Source organism: Aythya ferina (assembly GCF_964211825.1).
Source record: "Aythya ferina genome assembly, chromosome: 2".
Classification (NCBI taxonomy): domain Eukaryota; kingdom Metazoa; phylum Chordata; class Aves; order Anseriformes; family Anatidae; genus Aythya; species Aythya ferina.
In genome coordinates this window covers 81,082,996-81,095,757 of record NC_140297.1, presented here as the reverse complement: position 1 = coordinate 81,095,757, position 12,762 = coordinate 81,082,996, and the positions used below count along the sequence as shown (strand labels likewise).

Here is a 12,762-nt window from a genome sequence, read left to right as displayed (position 1 = left end):
CCTAGACAGTTGTTCTTAAAACAAGCCTTCTGCAGAGCCTTGGATTTTGATGAAAGGCTATTTCCAGCCTGGGTCACTGATGAGGGCATTATGCTATGCTCAGTCTTAGGTCACAGGGGTAGAAAGACTCGTTTTCAAGCCTCCAAGCACTTCTAGCATCAGAAGCCAGCTACAGCAGCCACCCTTTCAGTGACTAGCACATCCCTCAGCTCCAACCCATCCCCAGCATGCACGTGAACATAGTAACCCCGGATCATGATGGTATACTCAAACACATGGAGCAAGACAAAGTTATAAAAAAAAAAAAAGTCAGAAAGGAGTAACAAAAATAGTGTTTGTTGCATACAACAGTTCTCTGTAGAGTTTCCCATATATATACACACATCTATATTTAGACGCGTATATTCAGAGCTGTTTCTGAACAGCGTTAGAAATGCCTGTCCTTAATACCTCCAGAGAAAATTGAGGTTTGGTAATAAAAATCCCTCCAATGATGGATTTTGTAAGGATGGTACAGCTCATTAGAGTATCCAGGAACATATGGAACAGGTCATTCAGAGTGGGCAAGCCAGAGAAGGTACAACTTCGGGCTAATTTAAACATGAGACTACTGGCTTCAAGTCTGTATGGGCTGAAGGCCATATGTTGTATTAAAAAGCTCTGCAAAGTATGTTTTCCACTCTAAAGTTGGAATCCACACTTCAGTCTTTCTGCTGGTTGACCACACCTTTACGAACAAATCATCTGTTAGTATCTGGCAGTATCTGAAATAAAGATGGAGATATGTGCACAAGCAGATGTTGGTTATTAAATATCACTAATTAACGAGCAGAATCCCCTGCACTGGAGGAAAAAGCAGTCCCACAACTGACTACCTTCCACTACCCCAAAGGTGGATGAAGGTACATCTCTCAGTAGCACTCAATTGCTGCTCACTGTATTTCCTCAGCACCAATCCCGTAAAACACTCTCACAAGCCAATCATTTTGATCTCCTATTTTGGAAATACATTTGCAGAACTGCAGCCAGGCTCAGAGTTATTCTTTATGGTCTATAGAATTTCTCGTTTATGTAATATTGTCTACAGCACCAAGATTGTATGTAGTCAGAACTCAAACCATTTTTCCTCAGCGGAAATAAAATCGTATTACTGGAGTAATAGATCAGTTTTGCCTTCTTCGCATAGCTCAGACTTGCACTGAAGAACGTACTCTCCTATCATGAAGCTGTTGCACTGAAAAAATACCTAGAATAATAAGCAAGGCAGCTGGTCAGAGCAGGACAACTTTAGAGATAAAAATGATAAAAGTTCATTCTGTACTACTATTCCAGATAAGTTCCAACAACAAGTTCAAGAAAGATGGATACAACTGCTACAGGGGCTCCTTCACTACTTATTTGTATAGGATAAATTGTAATTTGTTTGCTTTCTGCCCGTTTCACAGCACAAATGAATTTATGAACAGTGTGTTCTGCACTGACATGAAAAAAAAAAGAGACCAATATGGCAGCGTGCCCTTCTCCCTTGAATTTGCTATTCTTAGAACTTTTTAAACATCGCGTACACTGACATCATCATTTACTCTATCCTTTTTAACAGCAGGCTTTGATCATCTGGGACAGCACAGACATTTCCACTGCAGACTCGAAGACAAAGGTGACTGAAACAGAGAAGGGAAAACACAAAGGCACAGAGGAGAAAACTCATAAATTTGAATCTTTATTAATCAAGGATCGCTTTGGACATTCATAATTTTTTTAACAGCCTTTTTTTTTTTGTGTGTGTGTAGGTACAAATCTGCCCTGGCATCTAAGCCACACACAGCAGCTTATTCTCCACTAAATACGCAGTCACTACAGCAGCTGTTTTACAATTCTGCCTGAGAAGAGCTCAGTAAAGGACCAGTAAAGTGGCGTGTGCCTGTACATCTTGATCTACCTGTATTTCACCTGGCCTTGCACAGGCAGCTTACGTGAAGCAGTCGTGCATTATTTAGTCCTCGTCTCTCATCACCTCTCCTCCTCTACTTGCCCCACCGAGCAGAGCACTACAGCAGGAAATAATTGTTGCAAGAAGCTGTCAACACGCTTCCTGGTCTCCCAGAGCTGAGGTGGGGTTAGTTCTGCACGGTCAGCTAACCCATCTCGATGTGCACAGTGGTGCTCACCGTTTCCAGGAAAAGAAAATCCTGTACTACGTCTCCACTTAAGCTATGCAATACCATATTTCTGAGACAGATGTTGATGTTCCCTTTTAATTGTATGCCTTGGAACGTGGAGGACTGATAATCCTTTTTCCACTAGCTATACAACCCACGTCATTAGTCATGTAGTAGTCAACTCTTACACAGCAATTTCACATATTGAAAAACTTTAAACTTCGTGTCCAACAGCAGGAGCATGTCACCACACCACAAATACAAGCCTTGTGACAGCAAGTTCCACCACTCAATTACACTTCACCCAGGAAAAAGCTTTCTTCTACTACAATAAGGGTGTAGATTCTTTCTTTTGTTCCATCACCCACCTTCAACAATTTTGGAAGTAGCAAATGAGGAAAGCCCTCATCATGTATTCTTCACTGTTAATGCACATTCTTCTTTTGTCCTTCTGCAGTTTACATTCAAGTAGTAAACAGTGGCAGATCAGAATCACTCTGCAAGTAATTGTGCGAGTTCCAGCACCATCATGCCAACTTTATGCAGAAAAAGAAGTTCTTTAAAGCCATGAAGACGTCCCTTTCTTCTCCTCCACTCCCCCCTGCGGTTGCATAAGCTCATTTTTCAACATTTGGCAACAGAATGAATATATTAGATCACAAAGGACCAAATTTGTTGCTGTTGTTTTCCTTTTGAGCTTCCTTAATTAGCACTCCAGTATTTGGAAATTAAAAGGAAAGAAAATGCACTGTGGTACAGAAAACTATCAATATTAACGAACAAGCCACATCTCCAGCTTTTAAAAATATTCCGTTTGAGGATAAATCAGCATATCTAAAAGTGACCTATTTGGAGTAAGTATGCCACCAAGTTCGATATTTAGGTCATTATTTGTGCAATAGTTTTAGTCAGTCCTGAAAACAAGAGTTCTGTTCACCTCAAGACAAGTGCTCATATAAGAACCTAGCAAAAAACCTATTCATAAGCCCCATCCAAAAATCTACTGGGGCAATCCATCAGATATATCTTTGCTAAGATTTATTTGACTGTTAGAATGAATCAGACTATACACGAGTGATGTTCATTTCTAATTAAACTAAGCCCAAGTCTCTGCAAACACAAATTCAGATCTTTTCTAGCATACATTTATTTATTGTAGAAGTGATGTGTTAAGAATTGTCTCATTCTGGAACACTCCTAAAAAATCAACACTGCCAATATTCTGTGGGGAGAAAGACTGCAGAGCAAGCATTCTTTGCAAAATCTCCTTTTAAGATTAAGCTTGTTATTTAAAAGTCGAAATAACATCATCTGACTCTTTTGAGGTATATAAAATACACTTTTTTTCATAGTTAAAAATTGAATCAAGAAGTTTTAATGAAACATTTTACCCATTATTGCCTTCTGTATTAAAATTCATATCAAAGCTTTAATTACACTTGTATCAGAAACCTCGGCTTTCAGCAGCATGTGTCAATCAGGAGCATGAAAGACTGCAGAAAAAGCTATCAATGAGCGTAACTAAGTTAACATCAGTGCCAGTTTCAAGACAAATGCCACTAAATATCAACTATGTTTAAAATATGCTCGTAGATATGATTCATAGAAGTGCAAGTGTTGCATACAGAACCACAACTAACCAAGAACCCATATCATGTAACCCAGCCAACTAGAAACTGGAAGTTGGGGAAGCACCCATTTCCATTCCCAAGTTTACTGCCCTTTAGACGTACAACACTTTACACAGTGTTTTCTTGCTTAGAAAGAACGTTTCAATTTCGCTGAACTCAAGTAGCTTCCCATTCACCACACTCAAAGCAGACTAGCTTATATAAATGTCTTCCCCCCCCACCCCCGCATGAGAACTCTAGCTTGCCTCAATTACAGAACTGAAAATGAGCCTTCCTCATTTGTACATGAAAATCAGGAATGATTTACCTTAAAACCAAAAATTCAGACATGGACAGATAGCATCAGCTGCAAGAAGTGTGAGTTACTTTGCAGCATTAGTAGTTTCTCTGTTTCTATTCTTTAGAAACTGTTACAGCACAGTGCTTCCCACACAACTGCCTTGCATACAATCATGCTCATGTCTGTCTTTCAGTCTAAGGATAGAAAACCCAAACATTTAAAAAAGCAACTTGAAGTGGCAACATACAGTCTCAAAATCCACCGATCTCACTTTTTGGGGTTGGAGGAGGGGTGAGCTGGGGACAATTAAGCCTCATTTTTTCCTTGCAGCATGTCTTACCAACAAATAGTGCAAGTTTCCTCAGTTCTGAGGGTCTAAAAAGACACTTTAAACTATGTATTTCCTTTCTACTCTTACATAAGAAAAACAGGAGGATCTCATGAGTGCATGGGGATATGTTCTCATGCTGGCTACCTTCCCAATGCTGTTAGTCATTTGGGTGAACCAGAGAGAAAGAGAGAAGCACAGCATGGCACAGAATAAGCTTATGCTGCCAGTAATTCAGAGGGACTTTCTGGCCATTTATCTCTACTTCTGAAGTTCATTGTTTTACACTGTTTTTCTCACTCATTAGATTTGCCTTTCATTTATCTAATGTCAAAGCCTCTGGAGATGAAAGGACACTACTCTCCCAGGCAGAGCCACAAAGCTGCAAGAACTCAAGAATCTGGCAGACCGTACCTCAGTGGCTCATAAAACACACACTGGGGATTTTTACCTTGAGCCTTAACAGACCCGAGTAGGGATGCCAAAACTGAGTCTTTAAGAAGAATTTAAAACTTAGTAGAGAAAACACAAAGGACATTTTAAATGATGCATGTGTTGGGAGGTGCAGTAGTTATCGCTCAAAGGAAGTCTGACATAATAACCAAACCTCTTAAAAAATAAAATAAAAAACATGCAACCCAGCTGTACCGGTGGCAGTAGGCTGGATAATGCATTATTGCGATCTAAAAGAGACAGAACAGCTCTAGTGTGCCATAAATATCTTTGAGTAGTACTATATAAAAACAAGTCGCTTTAACGTAGCAAAGAACATGAACAGCCCTGTCAAGTAGAAACTAATGGACAGTTTAGGCACCAGAGTGCTGACAACACAACAGAAGAACTTGTGTGGTAAAAATCAAAAATCAGTGGGTCAAGATACACGAATTACTTAAGGGAAGATTTATCCAGAAGTGGCAGGGATTAAGAGATAAACCAGGTAACTGCAAAAACAGCCTTTCAACAACATATAAGAGAACTGAAAAGTCAGATGAAATAATGCAGGACCTAAATTCTAGTAAAAAGGTGCTCGAAACATGGTATGAAGCTTACTAATTAATCCCTTCCTAAACTGAAATTTATAATAGCTGACATGCTTGCTTATAAAAACAAATAATTATACAACTAAAGAGTGATTCAGCAACATTTACCAAGTAAGGAAACAACCCCTTAATTCTAGCAACATAGGCTTTGGGTTCTGTGTAGGGAGCTAATTAAAAAAGATCTGACACGATTTTAGGTTTTAACAACACAGCCTTTTAAATTCTAATTTTGACAGTTATATTTGTCACCAGTTCTGTTCTAATGATCTCACTCCATCCATCCAGCTGGATTAAGATGACAAAAGGGAGAAGGTTTAACACAGAACTTTGCTTACACAACCTCAGTACACAGAAGCTTCAGTATAAATGAAAAAAATCACCTCGCTATTGTCTGTTATCAAGAACTCCCAAATTGAGCTTCTTTGTGCACTACTAACAGCAGCAGCAGTAGTTCCTAATAATGTGAACCCGGAAGAGGGACTATGTTGTGGTACAGAGGACAGAACTGGGGGTAGCACTGCCAACATCCCATTCAGGAATGAATATTCTTCTTACCTTTGATGCTTGTCGAAGCCATCGCAAGTATTCAGTGAAGTTATCAAAACAAATGTAGTAGGTCTGGCTTTGAGGTCCAGAGGAGCTAAATGCTAAACAGTGCTGGTGCTTTTTCACTTCTTCCACCTACAATAAAGGCATAAAAACTGTTAGCAAAAAAAGAATCTAGAACCTCTCTACAGACGTCCTCAGGGAAAAGATAAAATGTGTCTAAGAGGAGCTCTTCAAGTAGAATTGTACTAACTCCCTCTAGTACTCAGCTAGGTCTTGACTGCCAGACATCCATGAAATCTACACAAGCAAGACGTAAGAACAACAAGAACCCTTAAAAGCTTGCTCATCTCCATTTTCCAGAATAAACTTCTAAAGATAAGAACACGTCTGACAAAAGTTCCTAGCCACATGACTTAATCTCATGTCATACAAACAAAAGGTATGCAAAAACTGGAGGTGCTGCAGTCAGATAAATCTGGCAACAATTCAAGTTTGAACGGAAAGTTGATGGTGATATTGAAATAAAGTAAGTTGCTGCTATTTTCAGTATTTAAGGTTTCTCTGGGGGTTGTTTCCTTGTAAATTCATTTTTTTTCCCCAGGTATTTACAACCTTCTTCTGGGTAGCTATCTTCAGCATGCAAGATATAAAGAATCCATCAAAGGAAAACACCAGGAACAACTACATTTTAAAAGACTGAGCACCATAAAAGGTTTCCTAGGGAAACACATCTCGGGCTGTCTTTAATACAACCTAAAGGAGCACAATTTATATTCGTTATTAAAAACAGGCTTAACAAAATGCTTTTCTTACACCCCAATTAATTCTTTGGCATTTCTCAACTTGCTAAAAACACCCCAGAATACATCATTCTGATACCATACACGCGCAGTCCCACACAACTTATGGTCTCAATGTCTCAGCACTGCATTCTGGAAAGCCTTTCAAACCAGGAAGTGCAGTGTATTTATGGGGTTGAGGAAGAATATTTTTTGAGTGATGATTTAAAAAAACACTTAATTCTGTGCCAAGCATCCTCCACCCAAGCTTTGTCAGCAGAAGCCCTTAGTACATTTTTTTCTCAGCTTGGTTCTCCTTTTCTTTTAAAATTTGCTGTCAAATTTCAGCTTAACAGCCTTCATGCCAATGTGAGGCGTTTCTGTGAAAAATAGCTTATAAATTTTAAGTAAAGCAATTTTTAAAAAGTTTTTTTTTTTTTTTTTTAATTAAGTAAAATCTTGTTCCTCATAAGGAGAAAGTTAACAGGGACCCTCTCAAGTGTGCTGCAGCCAGGAATACAATTCACCATCAGAGTTCACACACTACTACTAAAAGAGAGGAAAGTGTCTATCCTGGACGTGCTAAAGTAGAGAGTCAAAGAATCGTTAAAGCGTACAGGAAAAAACTCCTAGAAATTACTACTTTCCACACTACTAGTGCAGAATATTAATGCATCAACTCCAGTCTGCATATATTACCAAGCTTTTTCCTCTCCTAATAATTCTTAAGAATCAAACTTATCAGCATGCAGAGTAAAACAGCAGTATTTCAGGTGTAAATTCATCCCCAGACTAATGGTTCACTTCCCATTACCTTGGCTAATCAAGCCAGTAATAGTGTTCCGAAACACTATTTAGGCTGAAATAGTAATGGTGTCAATCTTACTGTCTTATTAAAGTTCCACAGACCAATGAGCAGTTGAGGATGGAAGGGACTGATGGAGGCCATTTGGTCCAAAACCCCTGCACAAGCAAGGCCACCTAGAGCCAGTGTGGACCACATCCACACGGTTTTTGAAGTGAAAATTTCACCAAGTGGAAAAAAAAAGTTGCCTTGTGTTCTGACACAATTTCTTCTGTTTCAGAATTCGTCAGAAAAACATCTAGTTTCAGCTTTTTGCAATTAGAAACGTTTCTTGCTGTTAGCTTACATTAGATCACTACTACTCTTACAGTCCCCTTCCAACCAAAACAAGAACACACCACAAACAAGAACAATCCACCAAATAAATAAAATATCAAACCAAGCTGATATTCAAAGTAAGACCATCCCCTTACTGTTTACTTTTGAGAACAGAGTAACAAAGCATGGATAAAAACTGGATGAAGAGGCATGGTACGTTTCATACACAATACAGATGTGTGTATCCTTTGATTGTGTGCCATTATGCATATAAAATGCTAATTATGAATATAAAACACTGAACACAAAAGGAAACTGAATGTGTTTCCCCTCACTTTTCCTTAGTATTTCAATCCAAACATTGTAAATCATTAAGTATGAATCTGACTGCAATCAAAAGTCATTTATATACTCTGATTATCTCTTTAACAGAAACAAGATTTGGGAAGGTTAGAAATCATCATAATTAAATGTGATCTTCTCCATGTAAACAGGCAGGGATTAAGTATGCAAATATATAAAATAAAAGTAAAAATCAAATCTTACTTTTCCACCAATTAAAGGGAGGACATGCATCTTTCCAGTCTGGCTTTCTTTTACTGATGAGACAATTAGGCATGTTCCACAAAGGATAGCTTGACGTCTTGTCCATCTGTTGACTGGCAAATGTATTTTCCCTTTTCGAACATTGTACATTCCTGAGAGCTGAATCCGTTCGGAGCTGCCAGTGCTGTGGGGCTTTCCTGAAATGGAAACAAAAGCATCCACTTAATCACAGAAAACCGTTGCCTCTCTCACTCAAGCCATCCCGAGACTTTATCAACAAATTCTTAAGGCATGGGTCACACTGAGACAAATGAAACACAGGTTCAGAACCGTGCAAGCAGGTAATGGAGTATCAGCTTTAGTACGGGTATCTTTCCTAGGCAGAAGTATATGAGCAGTTGCTACCACAGAGCAGATGACTGCCTTGCAGTACATGAAATAATCCACAATAGTCACAGAAGTACCCATCAGTGGTACCAGCCTTCTGTCCCGGACCTGGAATCATTCACCCTCAAGAGTAAGAAACCATGGTTACTGCTGAGTTCAAAGCTCAAAACCGCAAAAGGAGGAAGCGCTGCATGCTCACTCACACCTCTGCACTTCCATTTCTCTTCCTGCCATCCTTAAGGTCGCAATTTGAATAGCTTCAGTAGCTGCCCAAAGAATACAGTTCCTGCTCCTTTTCCTGCCCACCCTGTTCGGTCCAAACCCCGCAGCAGAGGCAGTACCCAATGTAAGCCACAACGCGAATGGATGCAATCTCTCAAAGACCCTGCTTCAGACTGAGTAGAGCTTGAGAAACAGTGAAGTACTTCTGCCCGTATTACAATGAATTCACTATAACTCAGATTATTAGCAAGACTAACAATTACACCAAATTTGTTAAACGATTGTTCATCTCTAAGTGGCTCAGATTCTACTAATCTATTAATAATATTCTGCTCTACAGAAACTGTCATTAACGAGGACAACACAAAGACAAGCACCTCTCTCGTCTTTGTTCTGACAGGAACGAGCCCTGAACAACCCAGCCCAGAACCAATTCATCCAAATATACTAACAGAGACAAAAAGCAATCATGCTCAAGTTAAACCAGTCAAGATTTCTGCATGAACACCAGTGCTAGGGAAACTTTGGAAGGGAGTTCCCCTGGATGAAGGAGCAAAGGCTACGATAACTTCAGGTAGCTTCCTCATCACGAGGCAAGACAAATCATTCATTTTCCTACACTAATATTTAAACAAATTTCTTCAGCAGTCAATGAACTAGTAACTGGTTGGGTCCCCAGAAAAGCAGGGAGCTGATCCCGTTTTCTAACCCCAATATTTCACAACAATTTGTCTCAATCCTTCAAGTGCAGATGGACGACACCTACCACGCGGCCTGCCCACTGTAGTTCTCTCACCCTCGCGTACCCCGCGCCAACTCTTGCCCTTATCTTTAAAAGCAGCCTTCCTGAATCTTCCTGCCAGTTTAATGAGCCAAGACTTGGCATAGTTAGCCTCAAGCCTTGCTCTGCTCTAATAAACACTAGCACTGAGGCTACCAGTGCCTGCCAGTTTGGATCTGCAGGAACGTTACTGCTGCTTGAGGCTAAGAGACAAACTTCAGCGCTCACAGGGTATTGGCAAAAATAGGTGCCCCAAGAAAGCAGGGATTTCACTGCCAAACAAATTCATATCCAACAACAGAAGCTGCAGATAAACACTCCTCTCATGCCCAGCAGAACAGAAGGAATAGAGAATACCCATTCCTTACACAGCCACAGGACTGATAGGGAACACGAGTGAGTGGAATAGAGCAGCTCAGCCTTAATGAAACACAGGAGCCCTATCAAACTCTGTATGTGGAATAGGAAAAGTGTGGTTGCTGAAGTAGCTGATTATTTATCTAGTCTGTGCAGAACAATGGACTTCATACCACAAAGCATTGATTAAACAATCAGACAAAAACCCACACAATCGAATCTCTGTAATGGAGTAAAATGTGCCTGGTATGTATAAAAAGTATGGTTGTATATTAAACAGCTATCTCCCAGGTTATCTCCCAGGGCCTGTTTCTGGCTACCTGCTCCCTAACTTCCTTGGAAAAGCACAACCCGTTGCTGACAAAACTCTTTAGGATGGCAAAGCGCAATTCTCCCTCATAAATTTAGCTAAACTAGTTCATTTAGCAATGTGTATTTTATTACAGCCAAACGCAACCTCACCCACCTAGGGAGAAACAGTAATTCACACTTTATAGGGGCAGACCTAGGTCCTGGAAAATACCAACCCTCAGAAGTTCTTTGGGATTATGGTGGATAACAAAGAGCGTGAGATCCCGCTGTAGCGCTGCAGCCAAGAGCCTTGGCATGAAATGTGAAAACATTCAGAAGCAATAGAGAATTAATGTTACCCTGCATGATGTACTGGCAGAATGACTGCTGCAATACCATACCAGGCACCCGCACTTCACAGCGAGTGCAGAAAAATGAGCAAATCTTCACAAAAGCTAGAGGAAAGTAGTCAGGAACCTAAAAGACCTGCTTCCTCAGACCAGACTAAACAATTCACTTTCCTGGACTAGCTCCATGAAGTTAGGTACAGCTGGACCTGTAAAACTACCCAGTAATCTCTAAATGGAAGTTCTTCAAACTTCAGGTAAATTCACAGAGGTCATAAATTGCAAGCCACAGTAAGAATTAGCATCATTAGTAAATGTGTACTAGAAAAACAAGAACAGAGCTGTCACTTTAAATCTTCATGCTAGGTATGAACTGTACTTTCTCTCAAGCCTCAGATTTGATGGAAAAATTACCAGGGTAAAATTCTTCAGCTATTCCTGCAGATTTTTTTTTTATTATTATTATTTAAAAACAAAACAAACAAAAAAAACCTTCAAATTGCAAGGATTTAAGGCACTTTTTTCAAGCAAGTACTGCCCCTTGCTACATGAAAGCTAAAAGATTCCCGATGAGAACATACAAAACTAAAATATTGAGCTTACTTTATAAAGCAAAAGGTTTCTCTTCCTATTCTTCTCTATACCACTACAAAACTTGCTAAGTCTACATTTAACATTGGATCACATTGTTGCCTAACACACAATCTGCTCACATATCAGTTTTCTTCCTGTTAAAGGGTTGTAATTGAGATTTTATAGTATCAAAATATTTTATCATGGAAAAAAAAAAAAAAAGCCTACAAAAACTGACAACTTATTTCAATTGTAATTAAAGGTCCCTAAACCCACTAAAGCATTGCATATTATTCAGAGCAAAGGCTGTTTGACAAGAAGCAACCTTGTCTACCGAAAGCTTCCCTAAACAGAATGCAGTGTTAAAGAGATCAGAAATTTGGTGACAGAAAACCATAAAGGCAAGCAAAGCTGTAACGACACTAAGTTAGGAAGCTACTGCCACAACAGGAGAGAGATGTGACTTGAGAAGTATGCAGAGTGATCCTAATACTCACTGCTCCTCACTTCACTAAGGAGAGCAACCAGTGGCAGTCTCATGCTGCCCCACAGCACAGCTCCTGCAAGAAAGTGCATCACTGACACTGAGGGAGCAGGAAGAAAAAGAAGAGTAAACATTCCCTACGTATTTTACAACCCAGAAAATAATCAAAGGAAAAGGCATCAGCAATTGGTACAAATGACCTTTTCCTTGAACATTTACAAGGGATGGGACCATCAGAATTTCATCTGAATGCCTTCAGGCAAAGGACTGAAGAGCACAAGTTATGCCATAACTGGAGTGCCACCGCCAAAAATCAATTACCAAAGTAACCTACCAGTGCTGATGAAAATACTGTTTTCAGTAAAAGGATCAGCAGTTCTGAAATTACCTTCCTCAATCTGTCTCGCAGACCTCCCACTTGAGATTCAGAAGATAGTGAGGTTCATATTCAGATTTTTCTTCAGTTTTAACTATACCCAGAGGGAGCAGATAAGTTTTCAGTGCAGCCTCTGATATTGCATTGGAGCTGACAGTTGTGCAGATAAAAAAGGTAACGATGATCCTTTGTGACTTGAAACACAAATTCAAACCCTGCCAAAAACTTGAAGATAATTATTCTTGCCTCGATCAGAGTGGAGGCAAATATGCCAGAACATCTAGAAGACTTGCATACCAGAAAATGTTTTTCAAATGCTAAGCTCAACCAGAACAGTTCAAGTGTTTTAGCAAGAAACCATAAAAAGATTGTTTTTCATTCTTGTCAGGACTCCAAGACTACAGCAACTCCTAAGCACACCCACAACAGGACTTTTGTTCTGCACAAGGCATTAGAGGAGATGCCTCAAGGAATTATGAACAGACCACTCATTTGGCTATCTTGACATT

At 39.6% G+C, this 12,762-nt stretch overlaps 1 protein-coding gene across 1 annotated transcript in view; it reads right to left on the bottom strand.

Annotated features, from left to right (window-relative positions):
* The window catches only part of PHLPP1 (PH domain and leucine rich repeat protein phosphatase 1), a 129,891-nt gene that overhangs the window by 50,520 nt on the left and 66,609 nt on the right, over positions 1-12,762 (bottom strand). Inside the window, exons 2-3 of the mRNA XM_084509882.1 lie at positions 8,436-8,632; positions 5,994-6,119 (exon numbers count right to left, since the gene is read on the bottom strand). Of these exons, the coding sequence (XP_084366008.1) occupies positions 5,994-6,119; positions 8,436-8,632 (323 nt within the window). The remainder of the gene's footprint in view (positions 1-5,993; positions 6,120-8,435; positions 8,633-12,762) is intronic.